Source organism: Callithrix jacchus, chromosome 4, assembly GCF_049354715.1.
Source record: "Callithrix jacchus isolate 240 chromosome 4, calJac240_pri, whole genome shotgun sequence".
NCBI lineage: Eukaryota > Metazoa > Chordata > Mammalia > Primates > Cebidae > Callithrix > Callithrix jacchus.
Window position 1 is genome coordinate 85,355,700 of NC_133505.1, and position 26,992 is coordinate 85,382,691.

Below are 26,992 nucleotides of genomic sequence, written 5' to 3' on the forward strand. Positions count from 1 at the left end.
CCAAGAGCAGCCAGGGCAACATGGCAAAACCCCCTCTCTATTAAAAACAAACACAAAAACCTTTGTAAGTTAGTGTGGTCTAAAATCTTATCCGTGTTTCACAACCACACCATATTATGATTCAAAATTATGCTAGATTAAGACGGTCATCTCCTCTACAAATCAAATCAAAAAATACATGTGATAATCTCGGGTGCTGGAGAGAAAAATACAAAGAAGTGAAATGGTAAATAATAACTAAAGTGTAAACAGTTCAAGACTAGGGTCATTGAAGGAATGGCACAGGATATAAGTGAGTAATTATTAAAGACAATGAGCTCCTGTGAGACAACAACTTGCTCCAGGGTACCATGAACAAGAAAGGTTTTGCGAAGGAGGCCTATTGTACCTTGGCTCTGGTAAAAGGTATCTGGAGAGATAAACAGGGAAAAGTTAGTAAAGGCAAGGGGAATGGTGGGATGAGAAACATAAAGGTAGACACGTATATGTTTTACTCAAGGGTCAGAGAGTTATTCCAGTTGGCTAGAGCTGCAGGTCTTTGGGCAGGGGAATACTGACTCATCAAGCTAGAAAGCCAATATGGACCTTAGCTTTAAAGTGTTTCCTCCCCTCTCCTTACTGAAATCCAAACCCATATGATTTTAAAATATATATTCTAGTGGAAAATAAAACAATAGCACATTTGTTAGTTAATAGGCAAAATGCCCTAATAGTTAAGAGAAAAAAAAAACCATCTAAAGTAAAAAAAGTTAGACACTCTTACACTACTCATTTCTATGTGCTAATACACTCCTAATTCAGAATAAGTGGCTCAATAAATGAAAAATACTTATGCTAATAACGTTAAATCATTTACAGATGACATTATCCACAGGGCTTGAGAAAAAAATAAGAAAACAAATTGAACTTTTAAAGGATGACCAAGTGTTCTATGGCTCTTAAGATTACAAAAGTGCCATCTGATATAATTATCTGCATAACTCTTAAAACTTTGTCTTCCTAAGTCAAAAAGTCTAAGTTAAAACAGTTAAAAATGTGTCCTAACAACAGTTTTAGGATCTGCATTGTTTACCCTCCTGGAATTCCATCTGCAATAGGATGTTTTACTGCATGCTGTCATTGGGGAACAGATAAGAGCATTAGCCATTAAAGCCTAGCAGTCTGCCACCAAAAATCAGACTATGGTGAAGGAAAAGACAATGCAAACTAAACCAAAAACAAAAAATCCTAAAATGGCATGGACCTCCCAGAGGCTTCAGGGAGCTTATGAGTAAAGGATAATTAGGACCTCACTGAAAATAGTGACCAAGGGAGATCCCATGTTAGGAGCTGGTGATGTTTTACAGTTTTTTTTAATTAGCTGCCTACAACTTGGAGAATAGTACATTACCAGGCTAAGCCAAACAAAGAAAATCTATTTTAGGTAATAACATAAATAAAAAATTAAAAAATAACTGTGACAAATAATAAAATTAATGTAGGCATACTGTACAATATTTAAAATACATGCTCCTCTAGGGCCTAGCAATCCCTAAGACAAACCTGCTTTTACTTCAGCTCATTTGAGCTGTTAAACATCCCCTCCCACTAGCCCCCAGTTTCATCAAACCTGGAAGACTCACTGGCCTGGCCCTTAAGCACCTTCCCAGTTTCCATGGTTTTCAGTCAAGGTGTTCTTCTTGTCTTTGACACCTCTTGCCCTAGTTTGCCTCCCTCAAATACTCTGACAGTACTTACATCAACTCCTCATTCAAGGGCAGAGAAAAGCAAACTGTGGTGAAACAGCTAAAATATTCTAAAAACAGCCTGTATATACATTCCTTTTAGGTAGGAGAAGTAGAGATGAGAAGAGCAGGGAAGGACTTTTCTAACCTTCCCTTGGCCCTAGCTAGGCCTGAGCCTGGCAGATCACACTGCCTCCAGACCATGATACCAAGGAAAGGGGAATGACAGTGACCCCCTTGACTTTGCCAGCTACATCAGGGCAGTGACCAAGTGTCCTCCTTCCCTATCCAGGGCCTTGTAGTGTGCCTATATGTGGCAAGTAAATATAGAAAGAATGAATGATATCATAAGCCTGGCTTTCACATTTTGTCATCATTCTACAGTTCTCCCTCTTCCTGTATCACTCATCCCTTCTCCTTTCTAACCCCTGCAAAGTGAATTCAAGAACCCAGCAAGGCTGGCCTCTTATGTTCTAACTGCAACTACCAAACAGACAATTTTTCTCACCAAAATGTGGGGTACTGTATGTGAAAAGAGGGCCAATGCCAACCATTACCATCCCCAACCAACAACAGCTCCCATACCCTGTGGACAACAGCTATTTAGAAACAGATGGTCAAAAGATACATGGCCTCACAGGAGACGCCTGGCTTTACTGTAAGCATCCTACTAACTCTCTAGGGTGTTTATACACTAAATGTCAGGTGTGCCAAAAGGTATCAAACGTATTAAAAGCATGAATAAATGAATAATGTGGATTGGGGAATATTTAGATTCATCAGTTTAAAAAATGTATATACAATTTTATATACTTTGAGCCTAGGACTCCAATCCTAATAATTTTAATGTACTCATGAAGTGGAAGGATAGAAGAAAAAAACTAACATGATGACACTGGAATACCTACTCTAACAACTGGTATAAAGCCCTATACCAGCCTATACTTTAATATACATCAACCCTAACTTCCTCATTCAAAATGCCTAAAAATATAGAGAAAAATTTTTGTTGTTTTTCTAAAAGTACACCTTTTTCAAACTCTCAATTGCAATGTACAAAGTGTTAATACTATAGTAAAAGTAACATTTTTGGTATTAACATATTATGGACCATATTCTATATTTGCTACATATGTGCCTTTGAAAAGCCCAATTTTCAGATATTGCCTTGGATATGTTTAAATATTTACAGCACCATTTGATATAACAGCACAAAATGACATTTTTCCAGAAACTGTTTGCCCTAGGGAAGAAATCTCTTGGATCATAAATATACTCTACTGTAACTATTCCTGTGTGACAGTACCAAGTATAGTTTATTTGCACTTAGGTAGAAACCTCAATGGACAGAAATATTTAATGAATTAATAAAAGAGAATGAAAGCAGCAGTAAATACAGCACTAGGAATGACAGCAGCAAAGACAAGGAACCTACCTCATTTCTTGCTCTCCCTCAATCATTTGCATCCTTTTACCAAACTCATCACTATTTCTCAAGACCATCTTTCTTTCCTGCCCATTTTTGTTTCCCCTTCTTACCAAACATTTGACTCACCAACTTTTGTTTAACTTCATCTGATAAGCTACTTTTCTACTTTGATATCCCCCACCCAGATTTTCATCAAATTATTCCAAGAGGTGGAATCAGGGCAGAGTGAATGAGTCTCCCCAAAAAAAGGAACGTGAGGAGCATAGAAAGAGGGAGAGCAAAAGTAAATGGGACACCACAGACTTCACATCTATTTGGCCCAAACCTGAAAAATCTTACACAGCAGTACAGCAGAACAGACTATATCCACTAAGCCTCTCTGTTGGTTAAGAAATACCATCTGCCTACATAAGGTAGCTCATTACAGAAAGCAAGGAAGCAGTCTCAGGTTTCGTAAGTGGATAGTCAAAGCATAGGCAAATACCTTCCTTGGGCCTGCTAGTGAGAGGTCATTTGTGTTCTAGGGCTACTCTCACTTCTCAGGCTTGGCTTGGCCTCTAATATTATATTATTTTAGATGCCCTTCAAAGCCTAGTAGCAAGCTTTCATATGCGGCAACTGCACAAAATTTCCTGTTTCATTTGTTGTTGTTGTTTACATAAACATCATTAGGAAGAAATTCACCATCACAGAAAGGTGTATTCTACCTTTGCTCTCAATTTTTCCTTCTGAGACTCAAGAGACGGGAAAGCTCCAGGATAGGATAGGAATGAGAGGACTGAGAACTCCCGGGTGTGGCTCTGGCTATATGGAGATTGGAGGATCTCGACAGTGTCTAACTCCAAGGTATGCGAAGTGCAATTACTTGCTAAAGAACTTGTCTGATGTTCAGCTCTATACAATTGTGTAATGGGAAGCCCTGATGCAATGTTTAAAGAACTTAAGTCACAGAGATGAAGGGAAGGGAACGTCTTTCCTGGTTTTTGCAGCTACAGTGTAGTGTCAGTGTAACAGCACATAGGAAAAAAAAAAAAAAAACTTGAAGAAAAACTCCATTTAAAACTGCCTTTTAACATTTTCAGCTGTAATGGCTTATTTAATAGCTTATTTCCCAGTGTCAAAGTTGAGATCTTCTGAAAAAGAACATACTTTTCTCAAAAAGTGAACGCAGTATTAATGTCAAAAAATCATTTTGTCTCACACGAAAAACATTCCAGCAAATGTTTTTCCCACAACATAAGCCCCATTTATCGGACTATATTCATGCTGTAACCACTATCTAATTTACTCTAACAACAATAAACAGAAAAACTACAGGAATACATTTTCATTTCGAAGTAGGGACGGCCGAGTCACAAGGTGGAATGTTAATATCCTTCACTGCTGGGATGCAGTGTGATACTGCGAAAGAACTAGAAAAATTCACATCGTAAATTCATTTCTGAAATCCTTTAAACCTTATTTTGGATTTCAAAAACTTTTAAATGCTTCAAAGTCAAAAGCAGCGAAACAAATGAAGAAATAACAGTAAAATGTAAAAATATCATAATACCACGATTGGGCACTAGGAAAGCTGCATAAATCAACCAATTGACAGCCCTGCCAAATTAACTGCAACAGCTAAAGGAAAAGTTTGCCAATTTAAGAACTGTATGTATATATGCATCTGGGACAACCTCTAGGTGTTGCTGTAGAAACCCCCTTCCTAAAGACTGATTTCTTCCCTGGTGTTTGAGCCTCCTCCTCCTCCTGACTGCACTGCAGTGCGCAAAGCCATAACAATCATTTCAAACATACTTGCTGTTGAAAATGCCTCGGAAACTAACATTCTTCAAGGTTCAAAGAGCCAAACAATGTTACTTTACTTTTCAGTCCAAATTATACTATAGATGGAGTTAGATAGAAGAAAAGATTATCAGGGTTGTGTCAAAGCAACCAGGAGGCTGAAGAAGCAAAAAGACAGCTGCCCCAAAGCACCCCCACCCCGCCTCCTCCCTAGCCCGGTCTCCATACAAAATAGGACTAAATGTTAAAAGGAATCCTCTGCACAGGAAAGAACTGTGAGGCGAGCTCGGGGGATAGGGGAGCATAGGGTGGGGCGGCTCCTGCGAGGAGCTCTTGGCTGCACAGGCTCCATCTGATACGTCAGCTCCCGCATCCGAGAGCTGAAGAGAGATGGAGGGAGCTCAGAGGAAAACCCTGCGAGTGTCGGGGGGAGGGTAGGCCTTAACGTTCGGATCAGATTAACCAGTGCTCCACCGCGATGCCCGCGCCGGCCCCTCAGCTGATCCGCAGCTTCCGAAAGCCGCAAGGCGCGGGGGCCTACCGGGCCGGGGCTGGCGCTCCAAGAGCAGGAGACCGGTGACCTCCGCGGAGGACCGAGCGAGGATGGGGAAGTCAGCGGCTTTACCTGCGATGGACCAGGTCCAGCGGTAGAACTCCACCGTGTCGTTGAGCGCCGTGGACACCACATTCAGGACACTACCCGGCTCCGAGTCCAGGAGCCCCATCGTGGCGATGAGCGGGCGCTGGCGGCAGGAGAAAGCGGAGACCCCGCAAGAGGGTTGACCTCGAGGCGGCGGCGGCCGAAGGGGCGTGTGGCGGCCGGGGACCCCTAACGGCGGGGGCCCGACTGCGTCTTCTCTTCCTGTTCGGGTTGCCGCGGCGGCTGGGATGCGGCAGCAGCGGCGTAGACGAGTGGGGCCGAGAGGGAGGCGTCGTCAAGGTTCCTGGTAGAAAGAGGAGGAGGTGTAGGAGCCCCAGCCTCCAGCGCCCTGCGCTGCACCAGTCTGCCGCCTCGCGCTGCAGCGGCTCCAATCTTCTCCGCCAGCGTCACGTGGCAGCGCGCGGGGGCGGGGGGCCGGCAGCCCCTCCTCCCTCCCAAGTGCGGGGACTAGCGAGTGCTAGGATGCTGCGCTCGGAGGTGCGACGCGAGCCGGGCTCGCGCAGCCGTGCGCGCCCCCCCACCCGCCTCCGGTCGCGCGGGAGCGGGACACCTGGGCCGCTGCTTGCCCCCTCCCCGCGCGGGTCTCCCCATCCGCCTTCTCCGCCCCTCTTCCGGGCTTGGGCCCCTGCGGAGGAGTTCACCGCCTACCCACGGGTGACTTTGCATCCGTCCGGGATATGTCCTGGGAAACAGGACACGGGAAGAATGGGTGTTTTGTGGCAAAGATGAGGTAGGCGTGGTGCTTTGGTCCTTACCTGACATTCACCTCGATTTCACTTTTGTTCCTCTTTCCTTGACCTCCACCAGCACATGCCTGTCACCATGACAAGGGAAGGGCACGTGTTATTTCTCTGGAGAAGTGAAGGGTGTTTGTCTTCCATGTTTCAGCGCTGGAGAATAGACTTTGGGGTCTACCCAGAACAAATTAACATGTAATTGAATGAATGCTTGAACGTGTTCTGTAGACTTAATATACATGGAATGAACAAAGCAATATAATTGTGCTAAATTAGGCCATTAGCAGTTCAGAAAAGAGGGAGAACCGAGAGGGGCTTACAGGTGAAGTCTGCTTGAACCTAAAGAAGTTGAGGTGAATCTAAAAAAGGTAATCGCTCAAGAGGCAAAGGACAATTTAGTAGAGAGAGGAAAACAAAGTAATTTTTGTTTATTTTGAAAAATTGTTTAGATAAGGTATAGGAGAGCCTATCCTTGAAAACAAAAATACACTACTTACAATTCATAATTTGATGGTTTCTCACATAAAATAAGATTTTTAAAGAATAGTCCAATAACCCTTTCATCTACTTGTTATTTACATGTGTCACCTACTTGTTTAACCTTTCCTCCACTTGCTCATCTTGGCTGCCACATTTTAAAGACCACTGAGTCAAGTGTCTTATTGTTCCTGCCCTTTCACACTGTTAATGTGGATACTATCTTTTATCATATTGAAACGATCTGTTTCCTAATTGACCCAGTTATGTATTGTCTATATTTTATATTGGAAGCATCCTAGATGGTAATAATTATTTTTGGTTGCTTGACGAGTACCTAACCCAGTAATTACTATTAATTACTAAATAGTAATTAATATATATTTATGATGACAAAAATATAACATTTGCCTTTCAGAGAACAATAAGGGTTATTGTGAGTGGCAGAAACTTTATTGCAGAACTAAAGCAACCACAGACTTCTTTAAATGCCCTATTCTTGAAATTGACAAAATAAAATGTAATTTATTAGTTTGTCAAATATATTTGCAAAACTGAAGTTTTCTGGATTGGAGTGACAGTTTCTCAAGTTTCAATTCTAAATTGTTTGTAATGGATTCTAGTAGCTATTAAAAAAAGAAATGCAGTCAAGTCTTTTCATTTAGGGAGTGGATAAATATCAATTCATTTACGGTGATGATCTAGCAAAGTTCTGATTAGTTTGAGCTTCACCTAAAAATTTGATTACTATTTCTCTATTGTGGAATCCTGGATTGTTTAGGGAGAATAGATTCCTACCCATACCTCCATTCACACATGCAACACCTCAGCATATTATTATTTAATACCAGGTGAAATTGTTAAAACAGCTTCGGGCATTTCCCTGGTCTTTCTTCTACAGTGGAGCCTATCTTAAGTCCCTATTCACTAGGGGGCGCCAGTCACGTATAAGAAAATAATAGATGAAATAGCCTTCAGCTGGGAATGGCGGTTACACAGATATCACTGTGTCCATACTCTCCCTGTAAAATGTTCCTTTTACATTTATGAGCTGTCTAAATATACACACAGTGTACATTTACACCCAGTGTCTAAATACACCCAGAACCAGAGCATAAAACGTACCCAATCTGGAACCCTATTACCTGTCATGAATAAGTGGTTTATAAATACCAGTGACTGCCCAGAACCAAAGCCTACCTAATTTAGTTGTGCAAAGGGAAGGAAACCTGCATGTCTTTATGTTTGCCACCTAGAATGACAGCCATCTAACCAAAATCTTGGTAGCATCATAACAGAATAAAAGCAAATACAAGCAATAACAGCATCAAAATTTTGAGTTCTTTCATGTGGATCAAATGTAAATAGGATACAGTTTACCTACAAAACCTGAGGGAGAGGACATTTATAATACATTTTTTTATGTAAACTAACTTTTTTTTTCTTTTTGGAAACGGTCTCAGTCTATCACCTAGGATGGATTGCAGTGGCACAATCATAGGTCACTGCAACATCGAATTCCTGGGCTGGAGCTGTCCTCCTGCCTCAGTCTACTAAATAGCTGGGGCTGCAGGCCTGCACAATCATGCTTAGCTATTTTTTTTTATTTTTTTTGTACAGAAGGAGAACTGCCTGTGTTGCCCAGGCTGGTCTCAAACTCCTGCCTGCAAGTGATACTTCTTCCTTGGCTTCCAAAACCACTGGGATTATAGGCGTGAGCCACCATGCCCAGTACAAAATATTTTTAAATGTCTTACAGTCCATACAGGGCTAGCATCATAAATCAAGCTATCTGGTTTTTTTTTTTCCTAGTCTACCTTTCCAGAGGTTGGTAATACTGTCAGGAACCTCTGCTTTTAGAGAAAAGTGAACCTGGAAGCCTGTTGAGTCAGGAGTAAAAAGAAATAACCTGATTAAATAGTTAGCAAAGAAAGACTAAACCTTCTATAAGTAAATTTTGCTAAATGGATGCTACTTAGAGAAAATGGAGAAAATCATTGACAATACTAACTACTATCAGTTCCAGTCTTTTGTTTTACTCTACTCACTACTCCTCCCCCACATTATAGCCATCATATAATATAGGTGCTTGATTAACGTAGAATTAACAATGTTTTCCATGAGATGTGTTTATTTTATTTTAATTTTTTATTGCATTTTAGGTTTGGGGGTACATGTGCAGAACATGCAAGACAGTTGCATAGGTACACACATGGCAGTGTGTTTTGCTTTCTTTCTCCCCTTCACCCACATCTGGCATTTCTCCCCAGGCTATCCCTCCCCACCTCCCCCTCCCACTAGCCCTCCCCATTTCCCCCCAATAGACCCCAGTGTTTAGTACTCTTCTCTGTGTGTCCATGCATTCACATTTTTCATCACCCACCTATGAGTGAGAATATGCGGTGTTTCGTTTTCTGTTCTTGTGTCAGTTTCCTGAGGATGATGTTCTCCAGATTCATCCATGTCCCTACAAACGACACAAACTCATCATTTTTGATTGCTGCATAATATTCCATGGTGTATATGTGCCACATTTTTCCGATCCAGTCTATCATCAATGGGCATTTGGGTTGATTCCAAGTCTTTGCTATTGTAAACAGTGCTGCAATGAACATTCGTGTGCATGTGTCCTTATAGTAGAACGATTTATAGTCCTTTGGATATATACCCAGTAATGGGATTGCTGGGTCAAATGGAATTTCTATTTCTAAGGCCTTGAGGAATCGCCACACTGTCTTCCACAATGGGTGAACTAATTTACACTCCCACCAACAGTGTAAAAGTGTTCCTTTTTCTCCACATCCTCTCCAGCATCTGTTGTCTCCAGATTTTTTAATGATCGCCATTCTAACTGGCGTGAGATGGTATCTCAATGTGGTTTTGATTTGCATCTCTCTGATGACCAGTGACGATCAGCATTTTTTCATATGATTGTTGGCCTCATATATGTCTTCTTTCGTAAAGTGTCTGTTCATATCCTTTGCCCACTTTTGAATGGGCTTGTTTTTTTCCTGTAAATCTGTTTGAGTTCTTTGTAAATTCTGGATATCAGCCCTTTGTCAGATGGGTAAACTGCAAAGATTTTGTCCCATTCTGTTGGTTGCCAATTCACTCTATTGACTGTTTCTTTTGCCGTGCAGAAACTGTGGAGTTTCATTAGGTCCCATTTGTCTATTTTGGCTTTTGTTGCCAATGCTTTTGGTGTTTTGTTCATGAAGTCCTTGCCTACTCCTATGTCCTGGATAGTTTTGCCTAGATTTCCTTCTAGGGTTTTTATTGTGCTGGGTCTTATGTTTAAGTCTTTAATCCATCTGGAGTTAATTTTAGTGTAAGGTGTCAGGAAGGGGTCCAGTTTCTGTTTTCTGCACATGGCTAGCCAGTTTTCCCAACACCATTTGTTGAACAGGGAATCCTTTCCCCATTGCTTGTTTTTGACAGGTTTATCAAAGATTGTGTGGTTGTAGATACATTGTGTTGCCTCTGTTGCCTCTGTTCTGTTCCAATGGTCTATATCTCTGTTTTGGTACCAGTACCATGCTGTTTTGATTACTGTAGCATTGTAGTATAGTTTGAAATCTGGTAGCATTGATTCTGTAAATTACTTTGGGCAGTATAGCCATTTTCACGATATTAATTCTTCCTAACCATGAACATGGAATGTTTCTCCATCTGTTTGTGTCCTCTCTGACTTCGTTGAGCAGTAGTTTGTAGTTTTCCTTGAAGAGGTCCCTTACGTTCCTTGTGAGTTGTATTCCAAGGTATTTTATTCTTTTTGTAGCAATTGTGAATGGCAGTTCGTTCTTGATTTGGGTATCTTTAAGTCTGTTATTGGTGTAGAGGAAGGCTTGTGATTTTTGCACATTAATTTTATATCCTGAGACTTTGCTGAAGTTGCTTATCAGTTTCAGGAGTTTTTGGGCTGAGGCTATGGGGTCTTCTAGGTATACTATCATGTCGTCTGCAAATAGAGACAATTTGGCTTCCTCCTTTCCTATTTGAATACCCTTTATTTCTTTTTCTTGCCTGATTGCTCTGGCTAGAACTTCCAGTAGTATATTGAATAGGAGTGGTGAAAGAGGGCATCCTTGTCTAGTGCCGGATTTCAAAGGGAATGCTTCCAGTTTTTGCCCATTCAGTATGATATTGGCTGTTGGTTTGTTGTAAATAGCTTTTATTACTTTGAGATACATTCCATCGATACCGAGTTTATTGAGGGTTTTTAGCATAAAGGGCTGTTGAATTTTGTCAAATGCCTTCTCTGCGTCAATTGAGATAATCATGTGGTTTTTGTTTTTGGTTCTGTTTATGTGGTGAATTACGTTGATAGACTTGCGTATGTTGAACCAGCCTTGCATCCCCGGGATGAATCCTACTTGATCATGATGGATAAGTTTCTTGATTTGCTGTTGCAATCGGCTTGCCAATATTTTATTGAAGATTTTTGCATCTATGTTCATCATGGATACTGGCCTGAAGTTTTCTTTTCTTGTTGGGTCTCTGCCGGGTTTTGGTATCAGGATGATATTGGTCTCATAGAATGATTTGGGAAGGATTCCTTCTTTTTGGATTATTTGGAATAGTTTCAGAAGGAATGGTACCAGCTCCACTTTGTGTGTCTGGTAGAATTCAGCTGTGAACCCGTCTGGACCTGGGCTTTTTTTGTGTGGTAGGCTCTTAATTGCTGCCTCGACTTCTGACCTTGTTATTGGTCTATTCATAGTTTCAGCTTCCTCCTGGTTTAGGCTTGGGAGGACACAGGAGTCCAGAAATTTATCCATTTCTTCCAGGTTTGCTAGTTTATGTGCGTAGAGTTGTTTGTAATGTTCTCTTATGATGGTTTGAATTTCTGTGGAATCTGTGGTGATTTCCCCTTTATCATTTTTTATTGCATCTATTTGGTTGTTCTCTCTTTTCTTTTTAATCAGTCTAGCTAGTGGTCTGTCTATTTTGTTGATCTTTTCAAAAAACCAGCTCTTGGATTTATTGATTTTTTGGAGGGTTTTTCGTGTCTCAATCTCCTTCAGTTCAGCTCTGATCTTAGTTATTTCTTGTCTTCTGCTGGGTTTTGAGTTTTTTTTATCTTGCTCCTCTAGCTCTTTCAATTTTGATGATAGGGTGTCAATTTTGGATCTCTCCATTCGTCTCATATGGGCACTTATTGCTATATACTTTCCTCTAGAGACTGCTTTAAATGTGTCCCAGAGATTCTGGCATGTTGTGTCTTCGTTCTCGTTGGTTTCGAAGAACTTCTTTATTTCTGCCTTCATTTCGTTGTTTATCCAGTCAACATTCAAGAGCCAGTTGTTCAGTTTCCATGCAGCTGTGCGGTTCTGGGTTGGTTTCTGAATTCTGAGTTCTAACTTGATTGCACTATGGTCTGAGAGGCTGTTTGTTATGGTTTCAGTTGTTTTTCCTTTGCTGAGCAGTGCTTTACTTCCAATTATGTGGTCAATTTTAGAGTAGGTGTGATGTGGTGCTGAGAAGAATGTATATTCTGTGGATTTGGGGTGGAGAGTTCTGTAAATGTCTATCAGGTTTGCTTGCTCCAGGTCTGAGTTCAAGCCCTGGATATCCTTGTTGATTTTCTGTCTGGTTGATCTGTCTAATATTGACAGTGGGGTGTTAAAGTCTCCCACTATAATTGTGTGGGAGTCTAAGTCTCTTTGTAAGTCTTTAAGAACTTGCCTTATGTATCTGGGTGCTCCTGTGTTGGGTCCATATATGTTTAGGATTGTAGCTCTTCTTTTTTTATTGATCCTTTTACCATTATGTAATGGCCTTCTTTGTCTCTGTTGATCTTTGTTGCTTTAAAGTCTATTTTATCAGAGATGAGAATTGCAACTCCTGCTTTTTTTTGCTCTCCATTTGCTTGGTAAATCTTCCTCCATCCCTTTATTTTGAGCCATTGTGTATCCTTGCATGTGAGATGGGTTTCCTGGATACAGCACACTGATGGGTTTTGGATTTTTATCCAATTTGCCAGTCTGTGTCTTTTGATTCGTGCATTTAGTCCATTTACATTTAGGGTTAGTATTGTTATGTGTGAATTTGATACTGCCATTTTGATGCTAGCTGGCTGTTTTGCCTGTTAGTTGTTGTAGATTCTTCATTATGTTGATGCTCTTTAGCAATTAGTGTGATTTTGGAATGGCTGGTACTGGTTGTTCCTTTCTATGTGTAGTGCCTCTTTCAGGAGCTCTTGTAAAGCAGGCCTGGTGGTGACAAAATCTCTGAGTACTTGCTTGTTCACAAAGGATTTTATTTTTCCTTCACTTCTGAAGCTCAGTTTGGCTGGATATGAAATTCTGGGTTGAAAGTTCTTTTCTTTAAGGATGTTGAATATTGGCCCCCACTCTCTTCTGGCTTGCAGAGTTTCTGCCGAGAGATCTGCTGTGAGTCTGATGGGCTTCCCTTTGTGGGTGACCTGACCTTTCTCTCTGGCTGCCCTTAGTATTTTCTCCTTTATTTCAACCTTGTTGAATCTGATGATTATGTGCCTTGGGGTTGCTCTTCTTGCGGAATATCTTTGTGGTGTTCTCTGTATTTCCTGCAATTGAGTGTTGGCCTGTCTTGCTAGGTGGGGGAAATTTTCCTGGATGATGTCCTGAAGAGTATTTTCCAACTTGGATTCATTCTCTTCGTCACATTCTGGTACACCTATCAAACGTAGGTTAGGTCTCTTCACATAGTCCCACATTTCTTGGAGACTTTGTTCATTCCTTTTTGCGCTTTTTTCTCTGATCTTGGTTTCTTGTTTTATTTCATTGAGTTGATCTTCGACTTCTGAAATTCTTTCTTCTGCTTGGTCAATTCAGCTATTGAAACTTGTGCATGCTTCGCGAAGTTCTCGTATTGTGTTTTTCATCTCCTTTAATTCATTCATATTCCTCTCTAAGTTATCCATTCTTGTTATCATTTCCTTGAATCTTTTTTCAAGGTTCTTAGTTTCTTTGCATTGATTTGAAACATGGTTCTTTTAGCTCACAAAAGTTTCTCACTATCCACCTTCTGAAGTCTAATTCCGTCATTTCGTCACAGTCATTCTCCATCCAGCTTTGTTCCCTTTCTGGTGAGGAGTTTTGGTCCTTTCTAGGAGGCGAGGTGTTCTGGTTTCGGGTGTTTTCCTCCTTTTTGCGCTGGTTTGTTCCCATCTTTGTGGATTTATCCACCTGTCGTCTGTGTAGTTGCTGACTTTTCGATTGGGTCTCTGGGTGGACCCCCAGATTGTTGATGATGAAGTATTTCTGTTACTTGGTTTTTCTTCCACCAGTCTAGCCCCTTTGCTGTACGACGTCCACTCCAGGCCCTGCTTGTCTGGGGTACACCTATAGCAGCTGCAGAACAGTAGGGATGCTACCAGTTTCTTTTTCTGCTTTGTCCCAGAATGATGTCTGCGAAATGTCAGTCTTTTGGATATAGAGGGGTCAGGGAGCTGCTTGAGGAGACAGTCTGTACATTATAGGAGCTCAAGTGCTGAGCTGTGAGCTCTGATGTTCATTCAGGGCTGTTAGGCTGCTATGTTTAGTTCTGCTGCAACAGAACTAAAAAAAAAGCCCTTTTTTTCTCAGCTGCTCTTTCTGAAGGTGTTGGTGCTTTATTTTTGAGTGTCTGCCGGGTTGTCCTGCCCAGCTAGGAGGCAGTCTTGTCCTGCCGAGGCTCCGCCCTGCTGGTGTGAGGTTTACCCTGTTTCTGTGGTCTCCGCCCTGCAGCCGCGGGCTCCGCCCTGCGGTGGAGTCTCTCTGTTGTACCGGGTTGCCTAGGCAACGGCAGGCTGCTTCAGCAATGGGCGTGTACCTCAGTAGGGGCTGATTGCCTCGGTAATGGCGGACGCCCCTCCCGCACGGAGCTGCGCCTTCAGGTAACCTCCTAACAGCGAGCGTTTGGAATCCCGTTTTGTTTGTCGCACTGCGCTACCCCTAACGCTTTGTCCTGGGCTGGCTCACTGTTCAAGTCCTGTTCAGTCTCAAGTTCAGCCCTCTCAGGTCTCAGGTTGCCAGTTCAACAGGGCACCCGGAACAGTGCGCTTTTGTGCGGACCTCTGTGGAGCGCCTCTGAGGTCCGGCGTGGGCTGCAGCCGCACCAGCTGCTGGCTACACCAGTCTAGATCTCTGGCTGGCGTCCTGCGTTTGTTTTTTATCTGGGAATTTCCCCGTTCTGTGGCAACAAAGGTCCGTCTGGAAATGCGTCCCTGACTCACCTACTCCGCGCATCCAGTGAGAGCCTCAATCCTGGGTTGTTCTCACAGCGCCATCTTGAGTCGTCCCTCTCGAGATATGTTTAGTTCAAACTTTTAAAGATGTTTCCTTTTTTGTTACCTTGTATGAATTATTTTTATTTTATTTAAATGGACATAGTTTATCCTGATAATACATTACACTGATAACAAAAAATGAAACAAAATGAAAATCCCCCCATAATTTTATCTCCCATCCTAAATAAATTTTATGCCTATATAAGCCTTTTATTCTTAACACAGATGATTATTTTTATAATGCTATTCTATAATGTGCTTTTTAAAAAACTTAATATATAAGGAATACTTTTCAACATAATATCCACTACTTAATATTCCATAATGTGGATATACCCTCATTTATGCAGCCATTTGCCCTATAGATGAGCATTTAGATTGTTTCAAATTTGAACTACTGTATCAATTTGGCTATTAGTGTCCACCGTATACAGTTTTGTGTACTTGTTTAATAACTCTTAGCGTAAATATTTACAAGGGAAATTTCTGGGTCAAGGGTTTTGGTTTTTTGGGGGAGGGGGTTGTTGTTGTTTTTGTTTTTGTTTCGAGATGTCATCCCACTCTGTCACTCAGGATGGAGTGCAGTGGCACCATCTTGGCTTGCTGCAACCTCTGCCTCCCAGTTTCAAGTGATTCTCATGCCCCAGCCTCCCAAGTAGCTGGGATTACAGGCGTGTGCCATCATGCTTGGCTAATTTTTATATTTTTATTCGAGATGGGGTTTCACCATGTTAGCCAGGCTGGTCTCAAATTCCTGGCCTCACGTGATCCACCCGCCTTAGCCTCCCAAAGTGGTAGGAGTACAGGTGTGAGCCACTCCACCCGGCCAAAGGGTTTTAAATTTACAAATTTTGATACAGCATGCCCACCTAACCTCCAGAAACGTACCAATTCACAATTCTACCAAAATTGATGAAAAGGTACTCGTTTCCCCACCCCATTCTCCTTACTGAATTTATGCTTCATAATCATTACCAGTCTGAGAGGTAAATATTGATATTTCATTGTTGCTTAACAGATTATCATGTTTATTGCAATTTTACCTTCTTTTAAGAATTGCCTGTTTGAGTTCTTTAGACATTTTCCATTAGTTGTGTCTACTTTTCTTATTGATTTATAAGAGATCTTCATATAATAAAGTTGTTCACAGTTTGTCTGCTATATATGTTGAAAATATATTTTTCTCAGTTTGCTATTTGTCTCTGACTAAATTTATAATAATGTTCAACCAGGCATATTGCATGCTGGGAATAAGTTAGGTTCGCCCACTACCACCTCCACCAGAATTAGATATCAGAATGCCTTTTCAGCTTTGCAATCCCTGATGCATATTTTTAAGGTGCATAGGCTATTCCTTTCCTAAGAATGACAACTGCAAATTTTTTACATAATATTCATTATTTTGGTGTCACCTAATATGTACACCCAATCTTTATTCTTTACAGGTCAAAGCTATTAGCCTAATCTCTCTTCACATACCCATGTTTCAAGACCATATAACACACTTCTAGTCATACGTTCAACCATATAGTGATCAGAGGGCCAAACCTTGGTGCCAGCTTTTCCTGGCTTGGTTATGTCAAGAAAAGTTCTGTAACTCTTAATTGAGTATTATCTAAGTTGAAATTCCCTTCACTTACTACTCTAACGTCTTCGTCTTCATGGAGAACAACCAACTTTGGTCCAGGAAATCTGGTGATAAATTCCAAGTATTAAGAAGAATGCCTTTTCATCCTGCTCTTAATTTCCTCTTACTGAAGGGCAATCTGGTTTCAGGGTAGAAGAAGACAAAAAGAGCCCCTAAGAGAAAATAAACTCACTATGATAGGGGAAAGAAACCGGCTGTATTTCAAAGACTTCATTTAAAAAACCCAAGACATCAGAAAAATACTTGGTTTTAGGCAAGCATTTAGCTGATTCCAGAAGCCATCTCTTACCAGCCATCCTAATGATCTCAAAATGCCTCTTAAGGAAAATGGCTATATGTGAATAAATGCTTAAAAACTTGCCAGTAAACGAACTGTAATTGTATGGACTCTCAGCTTTGCAATCAGACTCACCTGCCTGTGAATCACACAAAGAGCAATGACCTCCCTTTGATCTTGGAGAAACTGTCTTGAAACTGAAGAATTCATACATACCATACACAAAACTAAATGTGAATAACAACTAAGGGAAAACATTGGCTTCTGTAGTATCAGTTATATATCTGTTCCCTCTTTCTCATCCTTTTTTGTCAGTTCCTCCTCTTCTTTGTGACCTGTGAAGGTTAAAATGCAATTCTCTCTGGCTGCTTTAAAGATATTTTAACTTACGTTATCCTTCCTGCCTAAATTATGAAATAATGTTGAATTTGACCACAAGGGGATTAAATGGGCAATCAATAACAATGAAATATCTATAAAAAGTTTTAAGGCAAAGCACAGTGGTTCACACCTGTAATCCCAGCATTTTGGAAGGCAGAGGCAGGAGGCTCAATTGAGGCCAGAAGTTTGAGATCATCCTGGGCACGTAGTGAGATCCTGTCTCAACAACAACAACAGCAACAAAAAGTATCCAAACTGAATAATAGTTAACAACACAGTATACTAAAATGTATGGAATGCAATTACAGCAGGCTTTACCAGAAAATAAATACTTTCATTAGAAGAAGAAATTGCAATCAATGTTCTAAGCTCCTAATTTAAGGAGCTGGAAAGAAGAGTAAATTAGAATGAAAGTAAACAGAAGAAATAAAATAATACAGATAAGAGCAAAAATAAAATAGAAAACAGACAATTGAGAAAATCAGCAAAGCCATAATTTGAAAAGTGTAAGAAAATTCATAAATCCTGACATATTCTAATAAAGAAAAAACAAAGAATAAAAAGATATTATTACCAAATCTACAGGCATTAAAAGGATAACAAGGAAGTATTATATACAGTTGTATGCTAGAAAATTTGATGAATTAGATAAAATGGACCAATTCCTTAAATACAACTTATCAAAACTGAAACAAGAAGAAATGTAAAATTTGACTTGCCTTGAAAGAAATTAAGTTCATAATTTCTTAATGTTCTAACAAATATCTTTATGCTTAGACAGCTTCATTGCCAAGTCCTATAAAATATTTAAGGATGAAATATTACCAGTGTTACACACAAACTTTTTCAGAAGGAGAAGGTAACTTCTCAACTCAATTTTATGATGTCACCATAAATCTGATATCAAAACGTACCAAAGACTTTTCAAGGAAAGTAAATTGAGTCTAATATTCCTCATGAACATACATACACAAACCCTTTAGAAATTTATCAGATCAAATTCAGCAATATATAAAGAGAAGAATACTCATGTGTATGTACCCAGTAGCAGTATCAAAATATGTGAGACAAAACCTGATAGAGTTGCGAAGAAAAATAACTTAAGTATTAGAGACCACAGCACTAATTTCAGAAATTAATTGGTCAAGCATGCAGAAAATCAGTAAGAATCTAGTTGATCTAAAGAACATGCTCAGTCGTTTTAATCTAATTGACATAAAATATTCCAACCAGCAACAGCTGAATACACTGCTTCTCAAGCTCATATGGAACACTCACCAAGACAGACCACATTTTAGACCATAAACATACCTTAACAAATCTAAAAGAATAGAAATCATACAAATACGTCCTCAGACCACAATACAATTAAATTAGAAATCAACAGGCCAGGCGCGGTGGCTCACGTCTATAATCCCAGCACTTTGGGAGGTCGAGGCGGATGGATCACAAGGTCAACAGATCGAGACCATCCTGGTCAACAAGGTGAAACCCCGACTCTCCTAAAAATACAAAAATTAGCTGGGCATGGTGGGGTGCGCCTGTAGTCCCAGCTACTCGGGAGGCTGAGGCAGGAGAATTGCCTGAACCCAGAAGGCAGAGGTTGCGGTGAGCCGAGATCGTGCCATTGCACTCCAGTCTGGGTAACAACAGTGAAACTCCGTCTAAAAAAAAAAAAAAAAACAAAAATTAGAAATCAACAATAGAAAGATAACTGGGAAAACCTGAAACATTTGGAGATTAAACAACCTATTTCTAAATAACATGTGGGCCAAGAGAAGTCTCAAGAGAAATTATAAAATATTTTGAACTAAATTAAAGTAAAAATATAACTTATCTAAGTTTGTGGGATACAGCAAAAGCAGTGAGGTTTCCATAGTGTTAAATGTCTACATTAGAAAAGGAAAAAAGGTGGAAAGTTATAAGCTTCACCTTATGAAACTGGAGAAAGAAGAGCAATATAAACCCAAAGGAAGCAGAAGAAAAGAAATAACAAAAATCAGAGCAGAAATCAGTGAACTGAAAACTGGTAAAAAAACAGAGAAAGTCAACATAACCAAAAGCTGCTGCTTTGAAAACATCAATAAAATTGAAATCTCTATCTAGACTAACTAGGAAAAAAGAAAAGATACGAATTAATAACATCAGAAACGAAAGAATGGCCATCACTACTGCTCCCACATACATTAAAGGAATGATGTATGAATACTCTGAACAAATTTGTGCCCAGAAATTTAATGATGTAGGTAAAATGGACTAATTTCCTAAAATATACATATTATCAAAATTCATACAAGGAAGATTGGAAAATACGAATAGTATTATATCTATTAAAGAAGCTGAATCCATAATTCATTAACTTCTAAAAAGTAAAGCACCCAGTTCAGATGGTTTCATTTTTTAATTCTATAAATATTTAAGGAAGAAAGGATACAAATTCTCACAATCGCTTCCAGAAAATAGAAGTACAGGGAACACTTCCTATATCATTTCACGAGGCCATCATTACTCCAGTATGAAAATTAGATAAAATTATTATAAGAAAGGAAAACTGCAGATTAAAATATCTCATAAAATAAACGTTAAAATCCTTAACAAAATATTAGCAAATTGAATTCAGTAATGTACAAAAATAATTAAATGTCAAGACCCATGGGATTCATTCTACTTACGCAAGGCTGGTTCAAAAATCGTGTCAAATAATTAAAAATCAACATTTAAAAGTCAGTATAATCCATTATATCAGGCTAAAGAAGAAAAATATTATCAACTGATGTGAAAAAATCATTTGACAAAAATCTAACTCACATTTATAATACAAACTCCTAGCACACAAAGGATAGAAGGAACTTCCTTTTTTACAATTTTTATATATTTTTATTTTTTTATTTTATTGCAGTGGTCTGTTTTTCCTCTCTCTTTTTTATTGTACTTTAAGTTCTGGGGTACATGTGCAGATCTTGTAAGATTGTTGCATAGGTACACACTTGCCATGGTGGTTTGCTGCCTCTATACCCCCCATCACCTATATCAGGCATTTCTCCCAACGTTGTCCCTCCCCAACTTCCCCACCCTCTGCTACCCCTCCCCTAGTGGCCCACCCCCCAACAGACCCTAGTGTGTGATGTTCCCCTCCCTGTGTCCATGTGTTCTCATTGCTCAACACCTGCCTATGAGGGAGAACATGTGGTGTTTGATTTTCTGTTCTTGTATCAGTTTGCTGAGAATGATGGTCTCCAGATTCATCCATGTCCCTACAAAGAACATGAACTCATCGTTTTTTGTGACTGCATAGTATTCCCTGGTGTATAGGTGCCACATTTTCTTTGTCCAGTTGTATCATTGATGGACATTTGGGTTGGTTCCAGGTCTTTGCTATTGTAAACAGTGCCGCAATGAACATATGTGTGCATGTGTCTTTATAATAGATTGATTTATAATCCTTTGGGTATATACCCAGTATTGGGATTGCTCGGTCAAATGGAATTTCTATTTCTAGATCCCTGAGGAATGGCCACACTGTCTTCCACAATGGTTGAACTAATTTACACTCCCACCAACAGCGTAAAAGTGCTCCTATTTCTCCACATCCTCTCCAGCATCTGTTGTCTCCAGATGTTTTAATGATCGCCATTCTAACTGGCATGAGATGGTACCTCAATGTGGTTTTGATTTGCATATCTCTAATGACCAGTGATGATGAGCATTTTTTCATATGTTTGTCGGCCTCATAAATGTCTTCTTTTGAAAAGTGTCTGTTCATATCCTTTGCCCACTTTCGAATGGGTTTGTTATTTTTTTTTTTTCTTATAAACCTACTTTAGCTCTTTGCAGCTTCTGGATATTAGCCCTTTGTCAGATGGGTAGATTGCAAAAATTTTTTCCCATTCTGTTGATTGCTAGTTCACTCTAATGATTGTTTCTTTTGCTGTGCAGAAACTCTTCAGTTTAATTAGATCCCATTTGTCTATTTTGGCTTTTGTTGCCATTGCTTTTGGTGTTTCAGTCATGAAGTCCTTGCCTATGTCTATGTCCTGAATGGTATTGCCTAGGTTTTCTTCTAGGGTTTTTATGGTATTAGGTCTTATGTTTACATTTTTAATGCATCTGGAGTTAATCTTAGTATAAGGTGTCAGGAAGGGGTCCAGTTTCAGCTTTCTGCACATGGCTAGCCAGTTTCCCAACACCATTTATTAAACAGGGAATCTTTTCCCCATTCCTTGTTTTTGTCAGGTTTGTCAAAGATGAGATGCTTGTATATGTGTTGCATTACTTGTGAGGCCTCTGTTCTGTTCCATTGGTCTATATCTCTGTTTTGGTACCAGTACTATGCTGTTTTGATTACTATAGACTTGTAGTATAGTTTGAAGTCAGGTAGTGTGATGCCTCCAGCTTTGTTCTTTTTGCTTAGGATTGTCTTGGCTATGTGGGCACTCTTTTGGTTCCATATGAAGTTTAAAGTATTTTTTTCCAGTTCTGTAAAGAAGGTCAATGGTAGCTTGATGGGGATAGCGTTGAATCTACGCATTACTTTGGGCAGTATGGCCATTTTCACGATATTGATTCTTCCTAACCATGAGCATGGAATGTTTTCCCATCTGTTTATGTCCTCTCTGATTTCCTTGAGCAGAGGTTTGTAGTTCTCCTTGAAGAGGTCCTTTACATCCTTTGATAGTTGTATTCCTAGATATTTTATTCTCTTTGTAGCAATTGTGAATGGGAGTTCCCTTATGATTTGGCTCTCTGTCTGTTATTGGTGTACAGAATTGCTTGTGATTTTTGCACATTGATTTTTATCCTGAGAGTTTGCTGAAGTTGTTTATCAGTTTAAGGAGATTTTCGGCTGAGATGATGGGGTCTTCTAAATATACAATCATGTCGTCTGCAAATAGAGACAATTTGACTTCCTCTCTTCCAAATTGAATACCATTTATTTCTTTTTCTTGCCTGATTGCTCTGGCTAGAACTTCCAGTACTATAGTGAATAGGAATGGTGAGAGAGGGCATCCTTGTGTAGTGCCAGTTTTCAAAGGGAATGCTTCCAGCTTTTGCCTTTTCAGTGTGATATTGACTTTGGGTTTGTCGTAAATAGCTTTTATTATTTTGAGATATGTTCCTTTGATACCTAGTTTATTGAGAGTTTTTAGCATAAAGGGCTGTTGAATTCTGTCAAAGGCCTTCTCTGTATCTATTGAGATGATCATGTGGTTTTTGTCTTTGGTTCTGTGTATGTGGTGGATTAAGTTTATAGAATTGTGCATAGTGAACCAGCCTTGCATCCCCAGGATGAAGCCTACTTGATTGTGATGGATAAGCTTTTTCATATGCTGTTGTATTAGGTTTGCCAGTATTTGATTGAAGATTTTTGCATTAATGTTCATCATGGATATTAGCCTGAAGTTTTCTTTTTTAGTTGTGTCTCTGCCAGGTTTTGGTATCAGGATGATGTTGGTCTCATAAAATGAGTTAGGAAGGATTCTAAACTTGTTAACTTGATAGAATACCCAAAGTCAGCCTACAGCTGACATCAGACTTAAGTTGAGTACCTGAACGTTTTCTCCTTAAAATTATATATAAGGCAGAGATACTGTCTTACCACTCCTAGTCAACATCATTCTAGAATTCCTAACAAGTGCAATAAGACAAGAAAAGGAAATAAACATATATAGACTGGAAAGGAAAAAATATAACTGTCATTATTCACAGATAATATGATTATCTATTTGGAAAATCCCAAGTGATTATCAGCAAAAAAAACTCCTAGAACTAATGAGAGAGCATAGGAAGTTTACAGAATGCAAGGATAACATGCTAAAGTTAATTCCTTTATCAATAATAAACAACTTGAAATGGAAATTTAAAAAGCAATACTATTTACAAGAGTACCAAAGAAAATGAAATACTTAGGTATAAATCTAACAAATTATGTACAAATCTATATGTGAAAATCTATAAAACTCTAATGAAATAAATCAAAGGAGATATAAATAAATGGTGAGATAAGAAATTCTATGTACACTGATTGGAAGACTAAATATTGTTAAGATGCCAATTCTTCCCAATTTGTTGGACACATTCAATGAACTCTCAATAAAATCCCAACAAGCTAGCTAGTAAATATCAAACAACTGATTCTAAAGTTTATATGAAAATGTAAGAGACTTAGAATAGCTAACACAGCACCAAAGAAGAACACACTTGGAAAACTCACACTATGTGATTTCAAATTTTAATATATGGCTACAGTAGTACAGTAGTTAAGACCTTGATATACTGGGAAAAGAATAGACATATAGAACAATGGAAAAAATATAGAGTCCAGAAATTGACCCACACATATGTAGTCAATTTATCTTTGACAAAGAAGCAAAAAAAAAATGGAGAAAGAATAGTCTTTTCAACAAATAGTCTAGAACAATTAGACGTCCATGCAAAAACAAAAATGAAACAAAACCTACATAGAAACATACTATCTTTCCCAAAAATTAGCTCAAATTGCATTATGGACCTAAACATAGGATGTAAAACATAAAACTTCTATATTAAAACATCAGCAAAAATCTACATGACCTTAATTTTAGTGATGAGTGTACAGATACAATATCAAAAGTACAATCTATGAAACAAAAAATTCATTTCATTAAAATTAAAAACTTCTGCTCTATGAAATACTATTTGTTTACAGAATGAAAAGACAAACTACAAACCTGAAGGAAATATTTGCAAAACACATACCTGATCAAGGGCTTATATTCAAAATATACAAAGAACTCTTAAAACTCAACAATAACAACAACAGCAAAACAAACCACTCCATTGAAAAAATAAACAAAAGATCTAGACACCTCATCAAAGAAGATATGCAGATGGGAAATAAGGATATGAGATGCTGAACATCATTTGTCATTAAGAACTGCAAATAAAAATAACAATGAGATACCACTACACAATTATGAGAATGACTAAATTTGAAAAGAAACCTAACAATCCAGAAATCATGTTCCTATGTATTTACCCAATTGATTTGAAAACATATATCCATACCAAAACCTAAACGTGATTCTTTCCACTATCTTGTAGTCTGTGGAGTCCTGCTAGGAAAATGACTTCTAAAAGATAAATTTGTTTGGAAAGCTGTTGTCCAAGGCCGCTTTTGATGGCTATAAGTGAGATCTCTGGAACCAAAGGGAGCACACAGCTCTTATTAGAATTAAAGATATTTGTGTCCAAGATGAAACTGAATTCTGTTTGGCCAGAGATGTGCTTCTGTGTACAAAGCAAGGAACAGCACAGTAACTTCTGCCAGCAAAGCAAACAAAACCAGAGTAATCTGGGAAAAGGTAACTTGTGCCCATGGAAAAAGCGACATTGTTCATACTGAATTCCAAAACAACTTTCCTGCTAAAGGCATTGAACACAAAATCAATGTGATACTTTTAGGTAATTTGATAGATATTTGCAGCTGGGAAGGGGTAAGGAAAGAGAGCAAAAAGGTTGTCACTAAGACAGCCCGTGGCCCACCTAAGTTCAGCCCCAGAACTGCCCTATCTGCACCCTAACAGTTGGAGTTTGTGGTAAATTCTGGGGCATGCGCATCCTGGAGAAAGAGAAAGTAGGGCACAGGTGGAAACTACCTAAAGTGGCACATGCCCAGTAACATAGCACTGTGTTTTTAAGTTTACCCCATGCTCATAAAAACATCATTATAATAAAATTTACATGTACTTTTATGACCCTGTGCCATGGGCTTTTGCTAAGAAATTATGGGTAAGAACATGCACAGTTTAACTTTAGGTATATGTCCATAAACTGCCAATCAAATGACATCATCTTGTTACTCAGACACAGGCCAAACCCTAACTGCTTCCCACAAAACCTGCATAAGAGCCCCCTGAGTTTTGTGATGGAGGGCTGATTTCACTTCGCAGAAATCAGTCCACTCTCCCTCTGAGAGTATATTACTGTTCTTCAATAAATTTTGCTTTGAGCTTGCATTTTGATGTTAGTTTGCAATTCTTTGCTCACTATCACAAGCACCGAGATTACCGGTATAGAGCTCGAGCTCTGTTGATCTTGTAGTTAAAGAATCCATTCCAACACAGAATTCCCAGTAACAGTACTGTACCCCTCAAGGACTTAAACTAATGAAAATAAATAAATAAATGGATTTGTTCTCTTGTAAAAAAAAATCCTGCACAGAGATGTTTATGGAAGCTTTCTTAATAATCACCAAAAATTGAAAGAAACCAAGATGTCCTTTAATAAGTGAATGGAGAAATAAATTTTGGCACATCCATATATTGGGGTATTATTCAGCAATAAAAAGAAATGAGCTGTCAAGCCATGAAAAGACATGGATAAAACTTAAATGCATAAATTAATATGGCTAAGTGAAAGAAACTAGTCTAAAAAGGCTACATGATGTGTAATTCTAATTATTTAACATTTCTAAAAAGGTAAAACTATAGAGACAGTAAGATTGGACACCTTGAGGTACTGGAAAACTCAGTGTTTTGGCACTGGATCAGAACATCAGCATACTGCAATAGCTTTGTGGAAAAGTGGCCAGGTTCTCTGTTACATGGGTCCCCGATCCCGTATTTCCACACTGGGCAGGTTCTCCTGGCCTGGATCTCTAGCCACCCCACACTGGGATTATTGAGCCAGCAGCAGCTTTGCATCTCCCTGGGACAGAGCTCCCAGTGGAAGGGGAAAGTTGTCATCTTTGCTGTCTTCCAGCCTTCACCCTTGCTGTCTCCAGGCTCTGGAGCATCCACAAGACCAGGGCCTGGTCCATACCCCCAGAGGAGAACCTACCTTATGTAAAAATGTCTTCTGTGTTCTCCATGAAGTTCCTGGTCCTCACTTCTCCTCACTGGGCAGGTCCGCGTGGCCTGGGACTTCAGTACAACCACCATGTCCCCACCTGACTACATCAATCAGGGGCAGCCCAGCAGTTAAAGGAACACCCACATACAGAAATGAGAAAGAACAAATGTAAGAACTGAAATAACTCAAATGGCCAGAATGTTTTATGTTCTTCAGATGACTATGTTAGTTCTCCAACAAAGGTTCTTAACTAGGCAATCAGAAATAGAATTCAGAATACAGATAGAAACAATTATCATAAAGGTTCAGGGAAAAAGCAAACCCAATTCAAGGAAACTAAGAATTATTAGAAAATAATACAGGAGCTGGAAGACAAAATAGCAGATATAAAAAAGAACCTAATTGATCCAATAGAGCTGAAAAACACACTAGAAGAATTTCACAATGCAATTTTAAGTATTAACAGAAGTAGATAAAGCTGAGGAAAGAATCTTGGAAGTTGAAGACTGTCTCTTTGGAATAAGTTAGACAAAAACAAAGAAAAAAGAATGAAAGGGAATGAACAAAACCTCTGACAAATATGGAACTTAGGTGAAGAGGCCAAATCTATAAATCACTGGTATCACTGAAAGCGATGGTGAGAAAGCAAACAACTTGGAAAACATATTTCAGGATATTGTCCATAAAAACTTCCACAACCTCATTAGACCAACAGTCAAATTCAGGAAATACAGAGAACCCCTGCAAGATTCTACACAAGAAGATCATCCCAAGACACATAATCATGAGATTT

At 39.2% G+C, this 26,992-nt stretch overlaps 2 protein-coding genes across 3 annotated transcripts in view; one reads left to right on the forward strand and one right to left on the reverse strand.

Annotated features, from left to right (window-relative positions):
* The window catches only part of ELOVL4 (ELOVL fatty acid elongase 4), a 31,234-nt gene extending 25,287 nt beyond the window's left edge, over positions 1 to 5,947 (reverse strand). The window contains exon 1 of the mRNA XM_002746756.7: positions 5,564 to 5,947. Coding sequence (XP_002746802.1) covers positions 5,564 to 5,663 — 100 coding nt within the window. The 5' untranslated portion in view covers positions 5,664 to 5,947. The remainder of the gene's footprint in view (positions 1 to 5,563) is intronic.
* A 104-nt stretch (positions 5,948 to 6,051) lies between these two features.
* Positions 6,052 to 26,992, forward strand: part of TTK (TTK protein kinase) — a 119,822-nt gene continuing 98,881 nt past the window's right edge. For both annotated transcript variants that reach the window (XM_035297701.3, XM_035297703.3), the window contains exon 1: positions 6,052 to 6,329. The gene's annotated coding sequence lies outside the window, so the exon portion shown is untranslated. The remainder of the gene's footprint in view (positions 6,330 to 26,992) is intronic.